Source organism: Pyrgilauda ruficollis, unplaced genomic scaffold (assembly GCF_017590135.1).
Source record: "Pyrgilauda ruficollis isolate IOZ18807 unplaced genomic scaffold, ASM1759013v1 scaffold9, whole genome shotgun sequence".
Taxonomy (NCBI): Eukaryota; Metazoa; Chordata; class Aves; order Passeriformes; family Passeridae; genus Pyrgilauda; species Pyrgilauda ruficollis.
Window position 1 is genome coordinate 13707256 of NW_024531043.1, and position 21168 is coordinate 13728423.

General features: G+C 38.3%; 1 protein-coding gene across 6 annotated transcripts in view; it reads left to right on the forward strand.

Moving 5' to 3' along the window:
• Positions 1-402: 402 nt before the first annotated feature.
• Positions 403-21168, forward strand: part of LOC121364808 (splicing factor SWAP) — a 37071-nt gene continuing 16305 nt past the window's right edge. Inside the window, exons 1-13 of one of the 6 annotated variants that reach the window (XM_041488375.1) lie at positions 403-1206; positions 3658-3827; positions 4348-4485; positions 5906-5991; positions 8773-8998; positions 9434-9549; positions 10391-10526; positions 12364-12601; positions 12931-13062; positions 13438-13531; positions 15740-15914; positions 17751-17984; positions 19505-19695. In XM_041488375.1, the coding sequence (XP_041344309.1) occupies positions 953-1206; positions 3658-3827; positions 4348-4485; positions 5906-5991; positions 8773-8998; positions 9434-9549; positions 10391-10526; positions 12364-12601; positions 12931-13062; positions 13438-13531; positions 15740-15914; positions 17751-17984; positions 19505-19695 (2190 nt within the window). In that variant the 5' untranslated portion in view covers positions 403-952. Of the gene's footprint in view, positions 3828-4347; positions 4486-5905; positions 5992-8772; positions 8999-9433; positions 9550-10390; positions 10527-12363; positions 12602-12930; positions 13063-13437; positions 13532-15739; positions 15915-17750; positions 17985-19504; positions 19696-21168 lie in introns of all 6 variants that reach the window. The other 5 variants (XM_041488380.1, XM_041488374.1, XM_041488377.1 and 2 more) reach the window with 5 other exon arrangements.

Here is a 21168-nt window from a genome sequence, read left to right on the forward strand (position 1 = left end):
AAACAAAGGATATGGAATAATTCCCACTGTGAATCACATCATGCTCTTCCTTACAGAATTTTATTACAAAATATACAAAACAACGCGTTTCTTCATACTTCTTGAAAAGTGATGAAACTAATAACCGCAAGGTATACAACTTTGAAAATTTCAGCCCAGGTCACAGAATTTTAGTAAAAAAATACGCTAGTTTATAAACTTTCTTCAAATATTTTTAGTCAGTGCCTCAAGTCCTCCCTTTCCCCTTTCAGAGTAGACGCGGCACTCGGTGCCCTGGTCTGCTTGGTAAGGTGGTGCTCGGTCACAGACTGGGCTCAATGGCCTCAGAGCTCTTTTCCCAACCGCCTGTTCTGTGATTCCCACCCTGCCTCCCAGGCTCTCCCCTCGAGCTTCACGGCCGCAGCATGAAGTTGATCCCCGCTTTGTGCCGCACCTCCTTGCACTGCCTTGAGGCCCCTCAGCCTCCCCTGGGGCTCCAAGGCAGCGTGGCGGACACCGGGACCGCGGGCACACGTTTCGGTTTTGTTTTTAAGCCCCCCGGGCCCGCTCCCTGCCCGCCTCGGGCGGCCCTCAGAGCGCCCGGCGGCACCGCCCCGTCCTCCGCCGTGCCGCGCTTTCGTCACGGCTGCGCCCATGGCTCCACCGCCCCGCCGGGCCTCGACCGTTGTCACCGAACGCGTAGTGTCCTCGCCGGTACCGCGGAGTCACGTTATCCTCGGATTTAACATTCGGGCTGCGGGAGCTTGACTCGAATCTGCGATCGCCAAAAGCCAGCCCATCCCTGCCCCTGCGCCTCCAGCGGATCCGGAAGCGGCGCCATTTTGTTTCGGGTGATGGCGGCTGTGGTGCTCTGCGGCCGGGGGCTTTAGCGCGGGCCTGGCCGTGTGGGGACTCGCTGCTCGGACAGTCGGTGCTCCTGCGAGCTGCCTCCACCTCGCTGCGCTCCCCGGTGATGTACGGAGGGCTCGGAGGCTCTCGACGGACTGCAGAAGAAGCAGGCCCGCCGCCCCTAATGTTGTTGTCAGGCGGGGGAACGGTGCCCGGCCCCCCCGGAGGAGGTGGAGGTGGAGGCGGGAGTAGCCGTGTGGAGCTGCTGGTGTTCGGCTATGCCTGCAAGCTGTTTCGGGATGATGAGAAGGCTCAGTACCAGGAGCAGGGGCGACACCTTATTCCTTGGATGGGAGACCCCAAGATCATGATCGATAGGTCGGTGTAACACAACCCCCAGACTGTGCTGCGAGATCTCCTGTGATAGCCTCTTTCTGTTCCCCCCCTTGTGCTGTGGGCAGTGAGGGCGGGGGTTGAGCAGACGGCTCGCTCTGGCAGGCGCGTCGGGATCTTCGTGACGAGGCTGGAGGCAGCTCCTCCCGGCACAGCGCTCCGAGGGTGCTCTGGGGGCGCTGCAGGGCCCCCCGTCTGCGGGAACTTGGGGTTTCCCGCTCCGGCAGCGCTGGGAGGTCCCTCTTGGCAGCGTGTGATGGGTCTTTCTCCACTTGCTCCACTTGTCAAGACAGGGTCGACAGTGTGGAGAGTGGGAATGATCTGTTCCTTTTCAGCGCAAACCACAAACATCCTCTATTTTCACTTGGAATACAAGGGAGCCTGTTTGTGGGTGTATTTATTAGGCACATTGTATGTTCTGTAGGTGAGAACGGGGCAGTGTTGGGAGTGGAGAGGTGTTTATCCACCTTAAAGGAAATGGGGATTTCCTGTTTCTCCTACATAATCTGGCTGCAGGCTATTGATGGGACACCCCAAAATCAGTTCTTGGTCTCTTTACTTTTCCCGGTGCCATGATTTACTGTGTTAGACAGAATGGATTTGATTTTGGGTGCTTGCTCTTGAAATTTTATGTCAGGGTTGGCTTCTTTTGGTTATTCTGCCATAGGTCCGGGTTTGTGGCCACAGAGAGTAATAGAATCTGCTTTGATGTTCCTTCTGATCTCTTGAGTTGTTTCAGCACTGCAGGGTGGGATTTGGAAATAAACTCATTCAGAAAGGGTTACCTGAATGTTTTGTTGGACAAAGTGAAGATGGGAGATCAGGTTGGTTATGTTTGAGTGGAGCACTGAAAGAATAATTAGGAGTTGTGGCTGACCCTGAAAACCTCAGTGGGAAAGATGGAAGGATTTTGGTTTGAAAAGGGTCACATAACATACTATAGATATTTGTTCCCTCAGTTTCATCACTGCTTTGGTGCTAGATGGGATTTTCTTATTTTGACTTAAAAGCTGTATTTATCTTGGAAAAATGTCAGTAGGGAAGGTCTTTTGATTGCCTTCCATAGGACTGGAGAAAAAAGAAATGCCCTTGCACTGTTTTGGTGCTTACACCATTAATGATCATTGTCATTGAAAGAAATTTGTTAAATTGGAGTAGACATGAAGGCAGGACAAAACAGCCATAAATATTTGTAGTTTTGTTTATATCTCACACAACAATAGAAGTGTTGTGTTGCACGCTTCTAATTAAAATAATTACTGTGATTGATCTCATATAGGTAGAGGCTGGTTTTGGGGTGCTCTGCAGCAGAGCCCCATTCACAGGTGTTACAGAAATTGTAGGCAGCAAACACTAAGTATGTGCATGTCTGTGCACACATGCTGAAATACCAAATAACATCAATTTGTGAATTAAGGCAGCTTGAAATTGCTAATCTTATAAACGCCTTTGGAAGCTTAGATTCCTTTTATCTCCAGCAGCAGGAAGTCTTCATTTTCACCATTTTGAGAAAAGCACATTGCTATGAGAAGACTTGGGTTCAAGTTTGCCTGTGGACAGATCTTGATTAACCAGACCTATGTTTCGTTTGCTTTTTGCTATAAGAATATTTACTTTCTTTGTTTTTGGTCTAGCAAGTTGGCACAAGTCAAGAGTTGTGTGTGGGAAGACACCTCAGCGGAGTCGAGCTTACTGTCACTTTACTTTCCAATCAGTTTCTCTTACTGATACATAAACATTATCCCAATGCAGTGCTTTTCCTGCAAATAAAGTGATTTCTTAGTAGAAAGGAACTGTACATCTTTGATCTTTGCCGATTTTGCGGTGAACCTCCTTAAATTGCATGTTTATGTTACTGTTCCTATGTATGTGTGTCTCTCTATCACATAACCCAGAACTTATTTCCTCAGCCAAATGGCTAGGGGCCGAGCCTAGCCATGATTTTACCTCCAATGGACGCAAGTTTCTATGGTGAAGATTTCTCCTGAGAGTTCGGGACTAGCAGAAAGAAGCGAGGAAATTTCGACCGTTTGGTTCTTACGGATAGGTATTTATGTACTCGGGTTTGTGTGAATGTAAGCTATTTGACTTTCCAGAAAAACGTATTTTGCAAGTGGCATTGATTGGTTGGTTGAAGCACGTACGGTAAGAGCTGTTAAGGAAGTGGATCCCACTTAAACTATTAAAGGATACCTTTGCCTTTAATTGTAATAATTTATTAGTTTCTTTGAGAGGAATTTAGACTATTAAACAAATTTTCGATAGTTGGTGACAAATGATTAGCAAAATTAATTGTAACTTCTAAAAGGGAGTATGCATTAACATATAAGTTGGTTTGTTTTTTTTTTTTTTTTCATTTTTATTGGGTAAGTATTTAAGTATCACATAAACCCAAGCCCTAAGTTCTTTGCATTGACCAGTTGTTTCATCCTGCAGGTATGATGGGCGTGGTCACCTGCATGACCTTTCTGAATATGATGCTGAGTATTCCACCTGGAACAGAGATTATCAGTTGTCCGAAGAGGAGGCTAGAATAGAAACCCTCTGTGATGAAGAGAGGTATTTAGCCTTGCATACGGACTTGCTTGAGGAGGAGGCAAGGCAAGGTATTGCTCAAGGCATAACATGGTTATTTAAAAAAACAGGTTTAAATAAATTACTATGAAACTAAATTTACTCCTAATTTTATACTCTCTTTTTCTGATGTTATCTTGACAGTACCCAGTGGATTGGAAAAGCAGCAGTGTTTGCGTATGTGAGAGGACCTCAGGATAGTTTAACTGTAGATCCACACAGAAATTGCCCAGATTCTGAAGGCAGACTGGGATTTCAGACCCCCCAAAATAAACACATTCTGCTTCATTTTTAGTGTTGTTTAAAGGAAATTCTGTGCTTTTATATGCATAATTACATTAGAATGTCTTAATCCTTGGCCTGTGTCTCTTTGAGAAGAAATAAATGGTCAGCATGTGTACATGTTGTGGGTTTTTGTTCACTTTTTAATGAAAGCTAAAATGATCAGGACAAAACTTATTTTTTAAAAACTAAAGTAAGAAATATTACTTCTTTTGTAATAAATTAGTTTCTGAATATGTTCTAATGTTGGTAATTGCATTTTTGCTCAAGAGGAGGAATATAAAAGACTCAGTGAAGCTTTGGCAGAGGATGGTACCTATAATGCAGTGGGATTCCGTTACGGCAGTGATTATTATGACCCATCAGAACCCACTGAAGAGGAGGAGCATCAACCTTCAAGACAAAGAGGTAAGGGGTTAGAATAACAGGGGTTAATTGAGAGGGAGGACATAGCATTTCTGTCTTGCAGTTGAGGGTTTAAAACATATTTGCTATTAAAGAGCAGTAAAAATTCTAAGAGCATATCATCAAAATCTTTATGGGACTCTGTTACTGAGTTTTTGCAGACTTTGTTCTCGATGAGCTTAAAAATGTTTTCCCGCTATGGCACAGTCAATACTGCAGTAGTCAAGGAATTTAATTCTGCTGTTGTGCAGATTCTTAATCAGAAAAAAATAGTAATTCCTTACATTGGCTGTCTGCTAACACTGTGTTTCTCAGTCAAGATGAAAAATATCATTGTATGCATAAAATAGTAATTAATAAGAATGTATATTTTGAAGTTCAGATTTTTTCGTCTTAGCTGCTATAAATGAGTCTGTCTTCCACTTAGTGTGCCCTGCTCCATGACCTCAAAAATACAGAATTCAGTTGTCATATTCTCATCTATAATTCCAGTAACTTCATATTTTTATCATACATTCTTAAGGATGGTTTCAAATGTTGTTGAACTATGTCTTAGTATAATGAAAATTGTTTAATTAACAATTGGGTTACCTAACTACATCTTGGTGGGTCACTGTGGTATGAAATGTGGTTTTTTTCCCCCAAGTTGTTGTGTTGCAGTGCAAGATCATTTTAGGAGTTAAAGTTTATTTGGTGTTTTTTGCTGTGTCAGAGAGATTGTGTACTTTTGTACTGAAGCAGAATTGATTGTCTTTTGTGGGGCTTAATTAATTTGCTTAAGACCCTATAATCAAATACTGCTAGCTGGAGCTGCTGCCAAAAGAAACAGTCTATTCTTGTCTGCTGCTCTTTCCTTCTTTCTTTGCTGCTGAAATTTCTCTGTACATTTGTGGAGTTAAACTATTTGAGTTCATTACAAAAAACAAAGCAAAAACAAACCCACCAGAAAGTAACTAAACAAGTGAATTCCCTTTGTTGCGTGGTTTGTCCTCAGTAATCACTGCAACATCTCATTCCTTATGAGGTTGTTCTGCTGTTTCCATAGCTCCTGTGGTCAGGTGTTCCTGCACTTGTTCTAATCTGTCAGGGGAAAAGGGGAATACAATTTCTCTTAAGGTTAATGGAATAGATAATACTATAAGTAACTTTAAAAAGTAAGCTTTTTACTTCAATTATTATAAAAATCTGTAAAGCAGAGTATTTTCAGAGAAACGTTTCTGCTATAGCAAATAATGGAATGTAATACAAATTATTCTTTTTAACCATATTTAAATGTCTTCAGTATAAATGCTGTTTATACAGCTGCATTTGATTAATTCCTTGATTGCACATCATTTTAGAAATACTTTATTTCAATTTTTTTTAAACATTTGTGTACTTTGTTTTTTCTTTCCTAAATACTCTGTTCTGGCATTTCTTGCAGAAACAGTTCAGACAGAAAATACAGAGGAAAATGAGGAACCTTTTGTTGCCCCTCCAGGTCTGAATGTACCTTCTGATGTGGAACTGGTATGTGTACATGTCATGCAGCCTACACTTCTGTCAGCTTTTGAGCAGTTGATGGTGCTCTGTTTGGTGGTTGGGTTTGGTTTAATTAACTTTCAGTATGATACATTTTAAGTTATTCTGATATAGTAAGTTAATTTCAAATGTTGTGCCATGAACTCTTGAGTTCTGTGAACACCCTTGAATCTTCTTTTTCACACTGAAATGATTGCTGTGCTTATGCTAAGTGCATTTGGTATCACTTGTGATATTATTTTAGCTAATGCAGAGAAGAGGCAGTTGTTCTTGGAATGGATACTTGCTGAGATGTAAAGTTCAACATTCCAGACATATAAGGACTATTAAACCAAACGTTTGCTTCTGTTCAAGAATTCTTTTCTAGAGTCTTTTTAATTGGGTCCCAGTCTGAATGGGATAGGAACTGATCAAGTGTTAATGCTCTATATAAACTAGCATATTCAAGGAGAGAAACAGTAATTTATTTCTAGCAAAGTCTGAAGTACCTTCAAAGCATTAGTACATAGAAGCTCTTTCCTTCATGTGATGTGGCTAGAATTTGCTAAGTGAGTGTTCTGTAGACTTAATTGGACTTGTGTATTGTTCTTGAAGGGAGCTGAACAGACGCCTGCTTGAGTACAGGTCTAACTATAAGGGTTTTCAATGTATTTCAAGTTTCATAAAAGGTGCTGGAAAATCAGGTAATATTCTTTCTTGTATAACTGTCATCATGAAAGTGTTAATTTAGTTGTGGGCTCATCTTGGTATTCTCACCTTGGTAACCTTGGCCAGTGAAGATTCAGAACACTCAGTTAGAATAAGTAATAGTGAGTGCAGAGTATTTTTGTAACTGTTTCTATTCTTCATTAGCTTTTATTTAAAGAATCTTGAGTTTTCAGAGAAAACCTTATTTTGCATTTTGATACCGTTTCCAAAATGTACCTGCTGGTGAAAGAGTGTTGCTTTAGATACCTGCCTGGCTTGAGTTTTTTCTGAAATTTAGGCTATATTTCCTGCGTACGGTGCAGTGTGGGGCTTACTGAAGGAATTTTTCAGTCAGCTGTTGGACTCCATTGTATTCACATAAACAGAAAGCAAATATAGTTGTATTTGGTTTTGATTAAAACAAAAATAAACCCAGCAAATATGAAAATGTCTAGACAGCAGCTCTGAAAGCAGTGTATACATAACCTTGGATTGGGAATTGTGAGAATTTTTTTGTAATCCTTGATTTGTTGTTGCTGTTCTATTCAAGTCATTCAGCTTTACCATGGAAGATACTTATTCTGTTTAAATTTAAGAATTTGAGAATCAGCTTGCTAGACTGGGAGACTTTGCTCCCGGTCTGCAGGTTGTAGTTCAATAAAGACAGATATTTTATATCTCCTGTAATACAGATCAATGCAAAGTGGAAATACTTAATGAAGACAAGTCAGGCAGAAAAAAAAAAAACCTCATCCAGAACTATGGAATGTTCAGTGTATGGCAGCTCCAATTGCAGCAGTAATGTTATTCTGGAACTTAGAATAGAAGAACTGTGAGAAGCAGGCCAAAGGTCTTCCACTGTTTAAAACTGATTATGGGCAAAGATGATTGTTCTTCACCAGGGCACTTTAAGAAGTCTGTGGATGCTCTTGAAGTGGGCTGTTAGAGGAAATTTTCACTTAATAACTTCTGAGGAGAGATAGAAACAGAAAAACTTGATACATGATGTGAAACTGATAATGCACAAAATGTTATCAGTTTAAGAGCCTCATTGCCTCTCATTAAAATAATCTTTGCTGGGGTTTTAGAGGGAGAAATAAAACTTGAAACAACTAGTTATTTTTCATATTGAACATGTCCTGATAAAGGATCCAATTGGCAGAAAACAGCTTTTAAAATTGGGCTGTTTGATAGCGTTCAGACTTTTTTCCCTATTTGGAGCACCATTGTTCAAGTGTTTCCAATCTGCTGAGAAACATTTTTTGAGATTTGCAACGTAGCTGTGTATCTGTGCAGTAAAAATGCAGAGCTAAACCAAATCATTAATGTGGCACTTCAGTCTTCGTAGGCACACAGATTGGTTTTTTTTTTCAGTTTACTGAATACAAGACAAAACAGCTGAGTATGAAATTAAAAGCAGTGAATAATGTTCATTCATTCTTTAACTGTACTCTTGTTCCCTTCACACCTTGGGGTTGATATTGCGCTGCTCCCTAGGGATTTCTGGAGTGAAAAAGGATGGATGCTGCTAAGCTTTATTTATTTTATCTTTTGCTTTATTGCTGAAGTGTTCAATGACCTTTCAAGGGAATGGACGTGGGAATTGAAGTTTGTATGTTGGTCTTGAGAGGCAACATGTTCTTCCTAAGCAAATATGAAGTAAGAAGTTTCTAGTTAGGGAGCAATATTTGCACATTCAGAGATAACAGAATTAAGGACGGCTTTTGGGAAGGAAATGATACATGTTGAGTCTTCAGAGCACCTTGAGATATTGTAACCCCAAGGTCATCCAGGATCTGTTGCCCTCTTCAGTTTGGTGTTCAATGCAGAAACAGCTGTACTGGTAAAGGGAGAGGATCTTGCAAAAGGAATGGAGTGAGCAGCTGAGGAAGTTTGGGACTGTTTTGGTTATTTTTTAGGGCTGATGTACTTTCACTAGTTTTAAGTGATTATGAAACTTAAGTTGCTAAAGAAAGCCAAGAAGGACAGGGAACTACTGTTCATTCTGATTCCCTTTGGAGTTCTAACACACTGTACAAGCTGCTTATGAAAATACAAATATGTGTTATTTTACTCCCACAGCCACCAACGGCAAAAATGCATGCGATCATTGAGCGAACTGCAAACTTTGTGTGCAAGCAGGGAGCCCAGTTTGAGATTATGCTGAAAGCCAAGCAAGCACGCAACTCCCAGTTTGACTTTCTGCGGTTTGATCACTACCTCAATCCCTACTACAAGTTCATCCAGAAGGCAATGAAAGAAGGACGTTATGCGGCTCCTTCAGAAAGTAAAGCTGATGAGAAAAAACGTGAGTTGTTCCTTGGCAAATGCTGGCTTCAGGATGGGAATCATCCTGAAACACATGCTGGTTGTTTTGTTAAAATAGCCACGTTTTTCTGAAATTCAGCTGCAGCTGAGATTGATATGATGATTCAAAATTTTGCATAAATTGGAGATTTAAAGGAAAAAATATTGTTTGTGGAAACTTTCAGCTACAGGAGCTGCTATGATATGGAAGTTTTAGAAACAGTCATATAGCTCAAGTCCAACAGAAGGTTGGTCTGTCCATTTAGGATTTAGTTTTATTGATGTTGGGCAATATCTTGGATCTGTGCTTTAGTGACTAAGCTGATTTACATGAATGATGCTTTCCTGAGAATTCATGCTTGTCCTGTATCATCATTCTCCCCAAAAGCAAAATCATAGCAAACCCAAATAAAATTCAGACATTGCTTTTATTTAGACTCGAGAGTCAAATCTGAGGAAGATGATGATGACGATGATGACGATGATGGAAATTATCTTCATCCAAGTCTTTTTGCATCTAAAAAATGCAGTAGGCTTGAAGAGCTCATGAAGGTACTTGACATTAATAAAATTACCTTTTTATCTTGTAAAACGCCTGATTCATGGACACAGAAATTCTAATAAGCAGGTGCTCAGGTCTTTTGTTGACAAAGGTCTGGGGTTCTTTTCAGACTATAATTTAAGTCTGTTTTGGTAAACTTTTGAGTTACCTTTTCTCTAGTACACAAATTGTTATTTTTCCATTTCCAAGGAATTATATTTCTGTTTCTGATGCCCTCTGGTATTGAGGGCACCACTCAGGGATTTATCCTACAGAACCTGTGTTGAAGCAAAGAGATTAAGGTATTTTATGCCTTCTGTAGATAGGCTGAGAGAGAAATATTTTTCTTCTTAGATTTTATTAGATGAAATGTTGACATGAAATAACAGTTCCAGCAAATAAGAGTTCATCAGAATTTACTACTCATTAAATGTAAATTTTGCTAGATGTGTTAGTTGTTTTTATTTTCTGACACTGGGCAGTGATGGAATAATGGGAGTGACAGACAGTTGTATGTATTTGAGGCTTTCAGAGGAATGGCTGTGGTGCTGTCTGATATTTAGAGAAGGCAGGTTTTGTGCCTTATCCCAGACATGGCAGTCATTGGCTAACGGGAATAACCACTTTTTTTTTTTTTTTCTGTCATTAATTTCTGTTTACATGAAAGTGGTTTTTGTCTTGTTTTTCACTTATTTTCAAATGCATTGTTTCTGATATGAGAGCTACAAAAACAGTAACTTCAGTGTTTACACATAATTATTGATGTCTGCTTTCCCAAATATGTTGATGCTACTGTTCTTAAAATATGTACTTCCAATTTTAATCTTTTTTCCTACTTCAAAATATTTTCAGCCTTTGAAGGTAGTAGACCCTGATCACCCCCTTGCAGCACTGGTGCGCAAAGCACAATCAGATAATAATTCATCTACGCCACAGTCAACAGACGGGGCAGCTGTGCAGACATCACAAGCAGAATATTCCTCTGATTGTAAGTGCTTTGTGAGGAGGCAGCTGGTGGTGTGTTTTGATGAATTGTTTGTGGGTGCTGGTGGGTAGAGAATATGTTGGCTTCATGCTTCATCCTGTGTATTTGTTCTTTTGCAATCTCCTGCATCTTTGAAGGTCTGTTCTGAATATCTGTTGAATTGCAGCTCAGGAAAACCAGAAATTGGGGGAGAGGGGGGGTGGTGGGCAGGCAGGAGGCCAAGTCTCCAGTCTGTGAGTACATTTAGCACAATACCCTTATTATTATATTGTTTTGTTCCTGCAGATTTTGTAAATTCTGATACTTAAAAAGATAGTCAAGCTTAAATGAGTTTATGTGCCTCTTAATTCTTTTCAGCTTTCAGAATTCTGAAAGTCCTTGATTCCTTAAATATAGAAATATAACTTCCCTTTCATTTATGGGGCTGACAATGTAACACTACTGAGATATAAGAAAATTTGTAGTGAAGCCTTCGCTACAGTAGAGTTTCATGTTATTATACGTTTGTAAGTAACAAGTAGTGTGATGCTGATTGAATTCTTGGTTTTTCAGGAACGTTGCTGCAGATCAGTTATCACCATAATAATCTGAGTTGATTTTTATGCATTATAGATTCAGAACCCCCAAAGGATTACAGGTGTTGTCAGTGTAATGTGTGGGGAGAAATATGCATGGAAGTAATTTGTATTTAAAACTGTACCATAAGGAAATCTTAAAATGGAAGTAAGATTTCTGTGAAGAAATTGAAAATCACTGGTTATTTCAAGAAAGACGAAAATCAGAATAAGTATCTTGATAGAACAGAGCTAGTCAGTTTTTTGATTACTTTCATGTCAGGTTTGAACCTGAATGTATGTGAGAGAAACTGGGAGATTATAATTTAGTACCAAAACAAGGTCAGTTTCCCTGCTTTTAAAACTTAGCAGAACTTTATTCTGCTCTTGTTACAGACAATTTCTTCTTTGAAGAAAGTAAATACTGCCACATGAGAATGTTTATGAAACTTTTAAGAGAATAGTTAATTGAAATCTAATGCATTTATTAAAGCTTGCTTCCAGAAATGCAAACTCTTACTGTAATTAATTTGAAATACTTTACATTAATATTTTCTTTTTATACATAGTTCTTCTGCAGGAAACACATTTATATGGTGGATACTTCTTGTAAATCTATTAAGCTGATTAGAGCATTATAAAATACTGTCCTTAAAGGAAGATAGAAAGACATAATATGCCTTTGTGCTCTCAAGAAATATTTAGAATCAGAGAAGCCTTTACTGCGAAAAATGTGTGCAAATGCATGGTTCATTATGTTGCTGTTGATTTGCAAAACCTGTCTACTTTTTGAGGTTTAAGTAAGTAGGTGTGTCTCTATATATAGTAATATAAGGGTTTAATATGTATGTAGTGATTCTAGTGGTTTAGTTTGTTAATGATAATTTTGAATATATGTATATTTCTTTCTTAATGAAAGCATAGTTTAATGGAGTTAAATTGCCAGACATTAATTAGATTAGGAAGTATGATTTCACACTAGCTCCTTTTCAAATATGCCTGCTCTAGTTCACTTCTTTATTCACATCTATGACCTTCAGTACATTTGCATTCTGTCCCTTAATCTACATATTTCTTACTCACCCTAAATCTGTTAATATGAGCCTTTCCTTTTTTGCTTTGGGTTTGGTTTTGTTTTTTTTTTTTTTTGACACAAGAAATGAGATGCCATTTCCTAGTGTGTTATGTGAATCCGGATTCTCGATGTGTTTGTATTGATGTAATACTGCATTGCATTGGGTGGTTTTCTTCTAATTAGAAGTTTGTTCTTAAATGTGTCTTTGTAGCAACTGTGGCAGCCATGTATTACAGCTACTACATGCTCCCTGATGGAACCTATTGCCTGGCGCCTCCACCTCCGGGAATCGATGTTGCTGCCTACTACAACGCCCTGCCCCCTGGGGTGACAGTGTCCAGCGCTACCGGGGTAGCGACTGTTCCTCCCCCTCCTGGCACCACACCCCCGCCTCCCCCAGACTCAACTGACAGCGCCAGTGGGTTGACTTCTACCACAACATCTACAAGGTACCTCACACGCGTTTGCTTGTTGGTTGGGGGAGTCTTGTTCCTGGACTTCAATACGGAGTGTTTAGTAAGGGTTCTGTTATTGAATCAAGCTATTTTAACTGTGTGATGAACACAGAGAACAAACCTCTCTGTATTTTTTGTTTGTTTGTTTTTGGGGGTTTTGTTGGTGGTGGTTTTTTGTTTTAGTTTTTTGTTTGTGTTGTGTTTGTTCGGTTTTGGGTGGGCTTTTGGGTTTGTTTGCTTTCCTTTTTTTTTTTTTGTTAAAGCAAGAGTCTGAAAGATATTTATGTTCTATTTTATAAAACCATTTACTCTGACATTTTCAGCACAATTGCTCCAGTGGTTGCCATTATACCTCCACCACCAGATATCCAACCTGTCATTGACAAGCTAGCTGAGTATGTTGCTAGGAATGGGGTAAAATTTGAAACTAGTGTTCGTGCCAAGAACGATCTCAGGTAAGAGAAAATGTTATTTAAACTGCTATTTCAAAAGTTAAAGTTTTAATTTTTTAAGATATTAAATTACAGGACATGCAGGTTTTGAAAAGAAAAGTGTTATCGTTTGTTTGCTTGTTTTTTAAATTGAGATTTAGGGACCTACATAGTGGCAATGGGAAAGATTTATGGCTCAAATTACCAAAACAACCAATCTGTCAAAAATCTCTCTAGTAAGCATGCTCTAAATTTGTATCCTCTGAAGTTTAGGCTTAAGTAAGAGTGCTTCCAAACATCAAATAACATTCCATTTACTAGAGAAGACTAGATGATAAGGGATTGTTAGTATTAGCTATGTTCATGTGCATCTTCACATGCTCAATTTTCTTTCAAAAGGTTTGAATTCCTGCAACCATGGCACCAGTATAATGCATATTATGAATTTAAAAAACAGTTCTTCCTTCAAAAAGAGAGCGGTGACAACTGCCAGGTACATGTATTTTTATATATACTTCTATTAAAAATGCCGTAAATGTGAGAAAAGGACTTGCCAGTTGTCTTACCATGAGTCATTTTAAAAGTGGAACGCTGAATTAGGGAGAAATTGATCAGCAAAGGATGTGAATGCTTTTTTTTGGTTTTTGGTTTTGTACAGCATTAAAGTAAGGATCTGTGAGATGGTGTGATTTAATTCTTGCTTTTTACTATCTGCCACTCCACTGTGGCTGTAATATAAAATGACAACCTGAAAATCTTCTGGCTTTCTATACGAGCGAAATATGCTTTGTGTAGGTTTTGAGCTTTGTAGGATTGTGATTAGTGTTCTGCTGTCAGAAAGGTTAGCTCTGGCTTTTAACCCCCATACCTTCCCATATGCCTCGTCCTTCTTTGTACAACAGTAGCACAGAGGCTGGAGGAGCTTTCTGATGTGCCTTTTTCTGAGGGAGGTTTTGTTCGAGTCCAGTCATGACTGCAACAGTACTGAAGCTTCAGAATCTCACAGCAGTTTCCTACTTGCTTTGCTTCTTCTAGTCCGTGTTATTAGAAGGTGGTAGGCAGACTTGGCATCCATGTTTTTAACTATTCTCATGTTAGCTATTTAGATTGTTCTCTTACTGAAAAGAAAATTGCAAATAATATCAGAACTACATTATCTGATGTTAACTTTTCATGGGAAAGAGCTATTTTTTTTTTAGGCCCTATGTCATTTGTCATCTCAAGGCTTAGATTGGGGAGCCTTAAACTGAAGAAGGTAGGCCTGTGGGTAAACTCCTCGGAATTGCTTTGTGGAAAATGAAGAAATTCAATAATGGTTGCTGTTTGGAACACTTGTGTCTGATGTTTTGTTTTAATAGTGAAAAAATGTTTTGGAATCACTATTTATAAAGATAAGCTGTGGTAAATATGATCTTATTCGGCTGATAAATTACAACCAAAATTGTCCTGTGCTACAATGCTGACTGTTGTTCTAGAAAGTGTAATTTGCAAACCAGTGGGTTGAATTCATAATACTCACATAATTAATAAGGACTTGTTAACATTTAGTTGGGGGGAAATTGTACACTAACCAAAGCATAATAGTAAGGGATTCATTTTAAATGTTCAAATGAGTACAGCTAAAAAGGAACTGAAGCCAGTTTAAGTCCCTTGAGGTCGAGCGTAGCAATGCATATTTTTGTACTGCATGGCTTTGTAGATAATGCTATTCTCTTAAGTTTCTTAAAATAATGATTTTAATATTATCTTGATGCTGTAGTAATATATGTATAGGCAACTAATGCAACTGATGCTTTTCCTTTTGGCCATTAAAATTAATAAGAAACCGTACTATTGACTTCAGTAAATACGGGGTGAAGTGCTTGATTTCATTGTGCTTTTCCCCTTCGAGGACTTTCAGAAATCAATTCTGCTGGTCCGGGAATGGCTGCAGGGAAGATCAGCTAAATGCCTCAGTTTCAATGTCATGTATGCTTAACAGCCAGAGCAACCAAACTCTTGGTTCGCTATGTTAAATTACTTAATGTTACCACATGACTCACCGTGTAAATACTTTAAATGTTCTGTAATATCCTTCTTGAAATTTTTTGCTGTGAGTTCAGAAATCACGCTGAATGATTCAGTCGTGTAATGGTAGAACCAGTAATTCTTACTTCCTTGAAAATCTCAGCACATCTGTTGCAACAAAAACCTTGCTAGGCCCAGTGTTCTTCAGCAGAATGTTGGAACAAATCGAACATTATTCCTGTGAAATCTGATTATGCGAAGAATTTACATGCAGTTGTACATGAGGAAAAAGTGTCATAAGCTTTCACCCTCTCCCTTGGAGTTGACTTTGTGGATTTGGTTTGGGACCCTGGAAATCAAGACCTAAATAAATATACAAAAGAAGTACATGCTTTTAGGGTCTCATTTTTAAATATAATTTTAAAGCAGTTTTTGGCAAAAGTGTATGAGCTGAAGAACATTTTTTTTGCTGTAAAATAACACGTTCTTACTGTAGGTCTGTAGGTTTTACAGCCTGTGGGTTTACATGAGGCAGAATTATGGTCATGAGTGCTGAGTGATGTAAAATCAGCTGTTGTGTGATTTGCTGATAATGTGATTTTTCTAATGGCTGACAAAACTGCAGCTCCACAGACATTGTATTAATGATTTCATAAGTATCCTGTTAGTAATTCTGCTCATTTCTTTTGAAAAGGGAGTATCTTCTTCTGAAGATGTTCCAGCAGACACTGCCAATGATGCACAGAGTGAGACTCAATTTGGTGATGAACATGCACCTGAAGATGCATCTGAGCTGAGTGCTAAGGGAGTTCCAGGAACTAAAAAGGATATTCCTCCTAAAGCTGTCAGTGATGGTAAACTGGTGAAAGGTATGGTAACATGAGTTATTTGGCATGAAAATATTTGATAACTTATATATAAAGAAAGAAAAGAAGGCAGGGGAAAGTAGGGAAAAGAGTTTAATCATGTGAAAAATACATTTTCACTGAAGGCATCAAAAAATGTCTGCAATAAGTAATTTGATTATTTTCATATTTCTTTCTTATCAGACTATCAGGTATTTATGGTCTGACACAATAAATTGTTTTACTTCAGTTTTGTGCAAAGTTGAAGGCTTTTATCAGAGATGCCAGTAAAATCTTTTTTTGTCATTTTCAACTTGACAGTTACAAGTTTTGTGCAAGAATGAAATCATTCATTCTGAAGGAAAGCAGTGGCCTTATTTGAAAGGATACATGTGGAGGAAGTAGTCTAGGCTTGTTGCTCATTCTTTTCATGTTGGACATTAGTTATGCTGGAAGAAAAGACCCCTTTCATTTCTAAATGAAATGTTTTTCCTCTTGCAGTTATGGCAGCAGAGGGACAGAATGGGAAGATCTCTCTGGAAGCCATTCAAAGCTAGCTAGCACACTGTTAGTGTCCTGAGTTGGAGAAATTATTGTTTCTATCTGGGTGCTGATTTATTGTCCTGTCAGGAGAAGATATGTTAAAAATTCTTACTTTCACTAAAACCTAAAGATGTGCATCTTTTAACTAGAACTGAAAGCCATTGAAAAAAAAATCAAAACAGAAAAAGCACTCTTTAACTGGGCTTCAGTGGATGGAAACTTCCTTCCTGCCACTTGAGTGGCTTACCTAATTACTGATAATTTCATCTACTCCCTGTGGTTCTTTGGAATTCTCTCTTCCCGCTTCTCACTGCGATCCCATTTCCTCCACAACCAGCAAACACTGGGCTCTTTGCTGTGACTGTCTGACTGTCCAGATTCTGCAGTTTCTTCTCTGAACAGCCTGAGTAGCTTCCCTGGTGAAGGAACAATCTTCCCTGCCTTCAAAGATGACTTATTAAGAGCTGCAATGTACACCAAGAAATATGTATTGTTTCAGTTGTCCTGCTATTAGTAAGTGGCAAACTGGAACCTGTACTTTAATGGTAGTAATCTGTTCAAATTTACATAATGGAATATAACCAGTGAGTCATTTCGTGGCAATCTGATTCCTATAAACTTATTTTCATTTCCTTTAATATGGTACAAATCCCAATTTATTATAACCTAAATGCAGTATTTGCCTCCAAGACAGACATAACATCCATACTAGACCTTTCTTCTGCCTCTGAGGAAATAAAATCCCATTTTAGGATTTGTTCTATCCCATGAAAAAATTGGAAATCATGGTTACCTCTTCCCTTGGAATTCTGGAGTTCTTTGTTTCTGAGCATATTTCCTTACCCCAGGATTACCAGAATCAAAGCTTATCTTTTATAAACCATGGTATGTAATTTAATTACTGTATTTAAATCTTCCTAATTGCAATCTCATAGGGCATATATGCAAAAAGCATCTTGAGAAACGTAAGTATTGCAGCAGACTGTATGGTACTAAGTAGTGAGAAATTCTGTTCTTCCATTCTTTTTTCTTAAAAGTGTCATTTTGGATAAATGGGTTAGAGATTAATGCTGAGGTTTTGGATTTTTTTTTTTTTTTGAGATCTTTACACAGCAAATGAAGTTTCCAATGTTTGTTTAAGAACACAGAAAGAGTAAAAAAAGCATTATGTTGTCCTTTTCACCAAAATAATTGGCATAATAGGATGATGACTTTTTTTGAGGTGTAGTCTGCAGGAGTAATAGGTGAAGTCAGGAAATTGAACCTGCCTTCTACTGTAGTCTAATGATGTGTGAAATCTTACCCATTCATTCACAGCATCCTTTGCTCCAATAAGCTTTGCAATCAAGGCCAAAGAAAACGACCTTCTTCCTTTGGAGAAAAACCGTGTTAAATTAGATGATGACAGTGATGAGGAGGAAGAGGAGGGAAAGGAAGGCCAAGAGAATGCTAACAGTGCATCAAACCATACTCCAGCAATTACCACTCCTTGTACTGCTCCTGAAGAGAAAAAGCCTCAACTTACGCAGGAGGAGTTGGAAGCTAAACAAGGTACTCCATGCAGCACTGAAAACAAAATGTATTGAGTCCTTCACACAAACTGTGAAACAAAATGTGTGACATTTTAGGTGTTTTGAATATTTTCTGTGTCATGTTAATAAGAATGAATCAGAATTTTTTTCTCACAATTTCTTTCTTACTTTTAACAATGAAATCTTCATTCGTTGCTCAGGCAAAATCAAACTTGGAGCACACAGGGATGGTTGAATGGTTTGTCCTAATGCCTGATCTTTCTGAATTTTATTTTGGTTTTCATTACAACCTTCTAGTAAAGCACTGACTGTGTAGTTTCCAGATTGCATTATCAAAGCCCAGCAAAGACATACCTGTTTGTCATTTTCTTCAGCGAACAGTGAATTGCTACAAGCTATTTTTCATTTCTGTAGCACTCCCATATAGACTCATATCGCCTTGTTGATGTTTTGTTGCTCTTATAATGCAGTGCCATTAAATCTTTGTATGAGTTTTTCCTGTTACTGTGTGAATGTGCATTAGGGCAGAAGGGCATGCTGTGTGAATTTGAATGAAATGATGTTTTAAGAGAATCCAGTTTCACCCATTCCTCCCCAAGACTGTTTCACAGCAGAGTATGCTTATTAAAGTGGATGTTCTGTCAGTATTTACCAGCTTAAAAACTCAGTATTTCTCACAACTACGAGTATGCCACAGGTTTTTCATTTTCAAAATGGTGGTTTTTTGAATCTAAGTAGCAGTTGCTTTGTAAACTGTAGTAGCACAGAGTATGCTGTGGCATTACATATCTAAAGCAAATATGAAGTATTTTGTATAATAATAAAAATGAAGTGTAAAACACACTTAGGAAGATCTGTGTGTTGAAAAACCTGTGAACAAAACAATCCAGTTGCCTGTACATATACAAAACACAAAAATTTTAAAAACATTACACAAAGTAGCTGTTAGATGCATAGTTAAATCAGTTGGCTTATTCTCTTCTTGTAATCACATACAACATGTAATCACACACAACAAAATCTGCTGGTTGTTACAATGATGAAACAGTTTCTGAAAATTTCTGGAGCAGCTCTTTCTATAAACATATTAACATATATTTAAATAGGGCTGGAAACTGTGAAGATCACATCAGTGGAAAGAGCAAACTGGAGAGTTAGCATCACTTTAAGACTTAAAAGAAAAAGCTTCTCAATTTACGGAGCTGCTTTCTTTAGGTAGCTTTTATAGATAGAAAAGGACAAGTATCCTGAATAATCAGGATTGGATTTTCTTGTAATTTTAAGTTAAAAGTTTTTGCTTCACCTGCACTTCTTTATGTCTGCTTTACATTAAGTAGATGATGTATCTATTAATTGAGGTGCTTGGAGTTTCTTAATTTCAAGCTGATGTTCTTATGTCATTGAATGGCTGTATTGGAAAGGCTTGAGAACGGCTGGAGCTGCTTGCTCGTTTGTGATGGGGACTGGTGATTGTTTTAAGGAAGCCTGAGTTCCCAAAGCATGACTCACTCTAAACTTAATGCTTAATTCTGTTTTTAGCAAAGCAGAAACTAGAGGATAGATTAGCAGCTGCAGCAAGGGAGAAGCTTGCACAGGCCTCCAAAGAATCAAAGGAGAAGCAGCTACAAGCAGAACGCAAAAGGAAAGCTGCCTTGTTCTTGCAGACCCTCAAAAACCCTCTGGCAGAGGCAGAAACTGAGAAGATTGAGGAGAATTCCTTCAGTAGTGAGGTAAGCAAGAAATAAATTTCTCTTTCCCATAAAGCTAGTAGAAAACTTACCTCTAGAATGTGACTCTGACAGTGTGTTATGAACTTGATTGATGAAATAGAAGCTTTTCTAAATGGGGAGAATTTTGAATTTTAAACACTGTTAAGCTTTTTCCATTATCTTACGTATGTCTCTCATCTGTCATTAAAGAATTGGTAGAGAAGTAGGCTGCACAATTCCTAGGTCAGTTAGACAGGAAAGGAAAAGGAGCTTCCATATTTTAACTATATACTAGTGATCCACATGTTGGAATGCTCACCTTGCAAGAGTATTGGGATAGCTTACTTAAGCTGTGATACTTTCTTATTTGATGTGTATATTGGTGGTTTTGTTGTACATTACAAATACTGTTGTACAAATATTGTTGAAGTAGAATCTTGGGTTCCTGGGTTTGGAATTACATTGCTTTCAGAAAAGCCAGTAAAATCACTCTTCGTTGCACTAGTCAAGCAAAATGTAATCTCTGGATAGTGATGGAAAATTTAAGATATTGATTGTGACAGACTGGCTACAAGAAAGAATGACATGGCTTTCCGTTGTTTACTTTCCCTCAGAAAGAATTCCAGTACCTAGCAAGTAGTTCATTGCCCAGTTCTTGATTTTTTCCAAATAAATAATGGATTACCCCTCAAAACACTTTCAAGAGAACAGTTGAAAGAGACATACCTGCAGTTTAGGTGATCCATACTAGCAGAGGGTAGCAGATATGTGAATTAAGTGTGGTCACATCCCAAAAGAGATCCTGTTTGGGTTTTTCATTGCTACTGCTAACAAATTTCCCCCGACACAAGTGTTCAGTACTTCTCTTTTCAGTTATATATTGAAGAGTGAATGAAAAGAGACAATGCCAATGCCAAACATCCCATATTTGCAGTTCTGCTCTTTTTCTCAAGGGAATTTGTCAAGGACACGGATATTTCTAAGCTAAGATTCCTTTGATACTTTTCTTTAAGAGAATGCCTGAAATAACCAGTGACAGCTGACTCTTTTTCAGAAGAGCAGATGAATGTTCTTGCTCACATCTGAACTTACTGCTAGTGAGCTTCTCAACAAAAAACTACACCCTATCCTACTTCTCAGTAAACTGATTTTCTAGAAACGTTTTTTTCTTCCACAGAAGTACAGTCTCAGAGAAGGCATCTATTTTTTTCTTACACAAAAAATTCCAGTGTATTTGAGAATGTTAAAGTCACCAGTTTCACTGTTTCTTACCAGTAGAAATGGTTTGGAGGTGCTTTCATTATTAAAGGGTTTATTTAGAATTTCAGATGTGTATTTAAATGTTTTCTGATGTGACCTTGCTTTTTAAAAGTAAAATTGGCTATTGTATTGGGAGTGCTTGTACTGTTTTAATGAACAGTCAAAAATGCCATAATGTCTTTGGATGTAATATTCCTGCTAAATGTGATTTGCTTAGTGACACACTTATATACA